The sequence below is a fragment of the Chinchilla lanigera genome, unplaced genomic scaffold (assembly GCF_000276665.1).
Source record: "Chinchilla lanigera isolate Chin_1 unplaced genomic scaffold, ChiLan1.0 scaffold00092, whole genome shotgun sequence".
In the NCBI taxonomy this organism is placed as follows: Eukaryota; Metazoa; Chordata; class Mammalia; order Rodentia; family Chinchillidae; genus Chinchilla; species Chinchilla lanigera.
The window spans coordinates 8,711,334-8,716,917 of NW_004955493.1; the positions used below are offsets into that span (position 1 = coordinate 8,711,334).

Genomic DNA, 5,584 nt, shown 5'->3' on the forward strand with positions numbered 1-5,584 from the left:
GAAGGTGACTTTTGATGATCTGACACGGAAGTCCATGATTCAACAGTAGTTTCTCTTTTTTTTTTTTTTTTTTGTCTTTTTTGAGACAGGGTCTCACTACGCAGCTCAGGCCGGCCTTGAGCTCATGTTGTAGCCCAGGCTGGTCTCGAACTCGCAACGATCCTCCTGCCTCAGCCTCCGAGTGCTGGGATTACAGGTGTGCACCACCACGCCCAGCTCAACAGCAGTTTCTACTGAGAAATAGTCCAAGAAAAACATCAGGCCCCTACTCCACGAGATCCTTTTAAACATATCAACCAGAAAAACAGGTTCTCAGTCTTTGACAAGCCTGTGGTTTAGGGGATGATTATCTCAGTGTGTTGGACTATGTATTTTTTGCTAATTATTATACCACTATTATAGTTTTTATTTATTGCATAATAATCCAGGTTAAAAATATAAACTTACCAAAAAAATAGAAGACATACGTCCAATTCATATAGTAGCAAATTATTCCAGAAAGAGGAAGTGAAATCACTGTCCCAAGCTGTGCTCCTGGAACGACACATGAAACTTCATAAGCTTTGGAAGGAGATGAGCAGAGAAGGGACAGGTCTGTCGCTTGAGGAGCACGGGACGGGGTGCAGCTCAGCAGAGAGCACTTGCCTTGCAGGCCTGAGGCCCTGGGTTCTGGACCCAGGACTGTATCATCTACATAAATAAACAGACAAATCAACAGGCCAGGGAATGGGTGCTATACTTTTTTTTGTCTTTTTGAGACAGGGTCTTGCTCTGCAGTTCAGGCTGGCCTTGAGCTCACTTTGTAGTCCAGGCTAGTCTGGAACTCGCAATGATCCTCCTGCCTCAGCCTCCCGAGTGCTAGGATTATAAGCATGTGCCACCAAACCTGGCCAGGAACAGGTGCTAAAGGACAAAAAGAACTGCTAACATCCAAGAGTTAGATTAGCCACATGGAAATATAAGCAATACATTCTCTAAAGGGAGGCTTCCAGAAAACCCGCACCAGTCGCCAGCAGTAGACTCCTTACAGCGTGATGGAGCAGACACCCATGTGCTAGAAATCCAGGGGTCTGGGGCAAAGCCTCAAAGATGGTCTCTAGGACTGATAAGGGGCCGGGGATATAGCTCAGTGGCATAAGCGCCTGGCTGGCAAGTGCAAAGTCCTGAGTTCAATTCCTGGTACCAAAGGAAAAACATAAAAAAGACTGATAAGGATAGCCTGTCACAGCAGACTTGCTGAAATGAGAATGGAGCTTATCTTAGGATGACTGCTTCAGGCTCATAAACAATACAGTAGAGGGTTTTAACCATCCACTGTAGGACGTCTCAGTAAATACTGTGGGAGCTAAAAAGATGAATCAGGTTTTACTTGCTGGTCCTGAGTTTCTGACTCAGAAGGTGGTGTTAAGGGAGGGTCAGGAAGTGTTAAGGGGAGGGCGATGCGGACTTCAATGTTGGGAGATTTTGTTCCTGACCCGCAGAGGTAAGCAGGAGTGGCACCTGGACTTTGAAAAATCAGAAAGATCTGAGCCCCAAGAAACAAAGTCAGAAAGAGGGCACACAGGCAGTGAGCAGGGTAAGCAGGGGAGCAGAACTAGGAAATCAGAGTGGGTTGGGGAACTGCACTTGGGTACAGAGAATGAACAGAAAATTAAGGTAAACCACGCATGGTGGTGCACGCTTATAATCCCAGCACTGGGGAGGCTGAGGCAGGAGGATCGCTGGGAATTTGAGGCCAGCCTGGGCTACAAAGTGAGCTCAAGACCAGCCAGAACTGTATAATGAGACCTTGTATCAAAAAGATTAAAGAAAAGGTTAAGAAAACCAAGTCGAGTGGTTGGTGTGCGGCTGACGCCACGCCGGGCACCAAGTGCCAGGCCCTAGGTGAATGGCAGGGAGTGGTGAAGGTGAAAGGAATCTGAACTGAGCCCAAGGAACCCGGACTTCCTTCCGTGGGGAAGGGACCTGCTGTCCTGGAACTCATCCTCAGATCTCTTGTATCGTCTCTTTACAGCACCAAGAAGGGTCTTAAAATTAATGCAGGGTCTTGTCTCTCACTTGCTTAAAAATTTCTAATGCTAGCACTGGTTGTGGTGGCGCACACCTGTAATCCCAGCACTCGGGAGGCTGAGGCAGGAGGATCCTTGCAAGTTCGAGACCAGCCTGGGCTGCAAAGAGAGCTTGAGGCCAGCCTGAACTGCACAGCGAGACCCTGTCTCAAAAAGACAAGAAAAAAAAAAAAATTCTAATGCCTCCCTGTTGTATTCTGGGGACAACATACACATTCCTTTCTGCAGCCAGTGAGGTCTGATAGACCTGGCTCTTGTCTGTTTCTCTTATCTCATCTCAGGCCAGGAGCCGCCGCAGTGTCTGTGAGTCCTGCGGACTGCTATCTGACCTCCTGCCTTGAGAGCACTGCTACACCATGTTCTGGTGTCCGGAATGCTCTTCTCTCTGCTCTGCCCTTTGCGTGACTGCTTTGTTCTTCTCCTTGAGATATTTAAGGTCACCGCAGATACCACAGACAAGCCTTTCCCAGGTGACTGAAGCAGAAAATTCCCCACTCAGTCAACAGAAAAAAGGCCACAAGTTTTTCTGTAGTCTGATAAAATAGAATCTACATATACAAAGCTCACGTTATCCAGTCCAAAATAACGCTGATCACGAAGATGCCAAAGCCGAGTGTGGAGGCGCACACCCGTAATCCCAGCACTCGGGAGGCTGAGGCAGGAGGATCGTTGTGAGTTTGAGGCCAGCCTGGGCTACAAAGGAGCTCAAGGCCAGCCTGAGCTGCACAGTGAGATCCTGTCTCAAAAAGACAAAAAAAAAAAAAAAAAAAAAAAAAAAAAAAAAAAAAAAAAAGATGCCAAAGAGATGCACAGGAAGAAGATGAATGAGGAGAGGGGTGAAGAGTCATGATACTCTATGACACAATCAAATCAGAAATCACACTGAAGGGGCAAAAGTGCTCAACTTTCCAGCTATTGTTTATTTTTCCAAATAAATACCATACACCGACATCTGAAAAGACAACATACTTTGCAGTAAATGGGGAAGATAATATTCGTTAACTAAGACAGATTACTACATACTGCTGAACCAAAAAGAAAAATTAATAATAAAGTTGTAAACCTCCCCCAAGCTTATTTTCTCCCCCAAAGAAAAATCCAGTATTTTCATTTTATTTTTTAATTTTTTTTTTTTTTTTGTCTTTTTGCAACAGGGTCTCACTATGCAGCTCAGGTTGGCCTTGGACTCACTTTGTAGCCCAGGCTGGTCTTGAACTGGCAAAGACCCTCCTGCCTCAGCCTTCCGAGTGCTGGGATTACAGGCGTGCACCACCACGCCTGGCTAAGAAACATCCAGTATTGCATGGTTCTGGCTGGCAGGCGCTTTCCCCCCAAGGTTGCAAACATAATGAATTACAGCAAAAGTTCTACGAGAATAGCTCTTACCTGCATATGAGATGCTGAGAAGCTTGCTTCTTTCAAGCGGAGGAGCCCACGAAGCCCAGATGGCATGCATGGCTGGGAAGGTGACGCCCTGCGGGAGGGGAAGTCTCGGGTGAAATACGAGTCCGCCGTGGTAATGTTTTAAATTAAATAGAGTATTTTGTTACAAAGGAATTTTTTTTTGGATCAGAATCAAACCAGATTCAGACTCATTGAAGGGAAGTGTCTTTACAGTGTTAAGTGAAAATACCTCTTAATGAAGTGCTTTCAAAATGGACAGTGATTCATGGTTTTTGGAATTTTTTTGTCTTTTTGAGACAGGGTTTCGCTATGCAGTTCAGGCTGGACTTGAGCTCACTTTTGGCAATTTTTAAAGTACTCTAGCAAACTTTATCACAGATAAGCCTTATACCTACCCTGCGGCTGAGGATGGGCAGGTGTTTCAGCCACAGGTATTCAAAAATGACTGAGGTGAGGTCTAGGGTTAGGACATACCCAAGGTTTGATCCTTTTTTATTTTGTCTTTTTGAGACAGGATCACGCTATGTAGTTCAGGCAGGCCTTGAGCTCACTTTGTAGCCCAGGCTGGTCTCGAACTCACAAGGATCCTCCTGCCTCAGCCTCCCGAGTGCTGGGATTACAGGTGTGCGCCACCACACTCAGCCCAAGGTTTGATCCTTAAGTACACAGAATTCCTTTTTTTTTGGGTACCAGGAATCAAACTCAGGACCTTGCGCTTGCCAGGCAGGTGCTTATGCCACTGAGCTACATCCCCGGCCCTGATCCTTAAGTACAGAGGAGCTGCCACTGCAACTCTGATTTTCTTTGTGTCATCCACTGTGCTTTCCAATATAGCCTAACACAGCTCTACCTGAAATACCTTCCTGCTACAGACCAGAATATAAGCTACCATGCTGTCTGGCTATCTAAAGAAATGTAAGACAAAAATAACTCTGTGCCTCTGTTTCAAAGGAGAAGTTCAAAATTACAACAAAAGGAACTTTTATTTAAAGGCAGAGGTGTACGAAAGAGAGACAATCAGCCCTTGGGAGGCTGAGGCAGGAAGATGGCCGCAAGTCTGACGCCAGCCTGGGCTACATAGCGAGTTTGAGGTCAGCCTGAACTGCAGAGCGAGGCCCTGTCTCAAAAAGACCAAAAAAACCCCAAAAAAACAAAAAAAAAAACCCCAGAAACAAAAACAAAAAACCCAAAAAACAACAAAGAAGAAAGACAGGAGAAAAAGAAAGATAAGAATTAAAAAATTGTATTTTCAAGCCAGGTGTAGTGGTGCACACTTGTAATGTTTGTAATCCCAGCACTCGGGAGGCTGAGACAGGATGGTTGCGAGTTCAAGATCAGCCTGGGCTACAAAGTGAGCTCAAGGTCATCTGGAACTGCATAGTGAGACCCTGTCTCAAAAAGATAAGAAAAAAATTGTATTTTCAGTACTGGGAATTGAACTCGGCCTTTGCGATGAGCTGCACCCCAGGCTTTTTTCATTTTTTTTTTTTTCTGAGACAGTCTTGCTAAATTCCAAACTTCCCAGGCTGGACTGGAAGTTGTGATCCTCCTGCCTCAGCCTCCCAGAGTGCTGGAATCATAGGTGAGCGGCACCATACCCTGCCAGCCTCTGGTTTACCTTTGTTCTAACCTCTTACGGTCCACTGTTTCCTTCTGTCCTACATTCACACTAAAGCATTAAATGTTTAAGAACAGGACAAGATAAGGGACAGACAAAATTTACCTCCCCCAGTCCTTCCAGGGCTCTGAGCACGATGAGCGCCCCGGCCCCCAAGTCCGAAGCGATGGGTGTCAGCAGCGTGAAGAGAGACGTGCCGAGGATCCCGTACCCCAGCAGCAGCTTCCCCCCTACTTTGCTGGCAAAGTATCCTCCAGGGATCTGTGTGATGATGTAGCCATAAAAAAAAGCGCCGAGAATCCATCCTTGAGTTTCTGCATCCCACGGGTACCTCTTACCCTGGAAAAGCACAAGGAAACCCATTCTTTCAGACCGGGATTAAACAGCGTCCTCCTCTTGGTCCAATCAAACACAGGGACGAAAATGCAAGCCATGGTGTGGGTCCAGGGAGTGCAGGCCTACATCCCCAGTCCTTTCGACATTTTATCTAAGG

General features: G+C 46.2%; 1 protein-coding gene across 1 annotated transcript in view; it reads right to left on the minus strand.

The window, feature by feature from the left end:
* The window catches only part of Slc17a5 (solute carrier family 17 (acidic sugar transporter), member 5), a gene marked incomplete at its 5' end in the record, with an annotated part of 25,318 nt that overhangs the window by 17,401 nt on the left and 2,333 nt on the right, over positions 1-5,584 (minus strand). Inside the window, 3 exon segments of the mRNA XM_013504876.1 lie at positions 448-534; positions 3,456-3,543; positions 5,197-5,430. Coding sequence (XP_013360330.1) covers positions 448-534; positions 3,456-3,543; positions 5,197-5,430 — 409 coding nt within the window.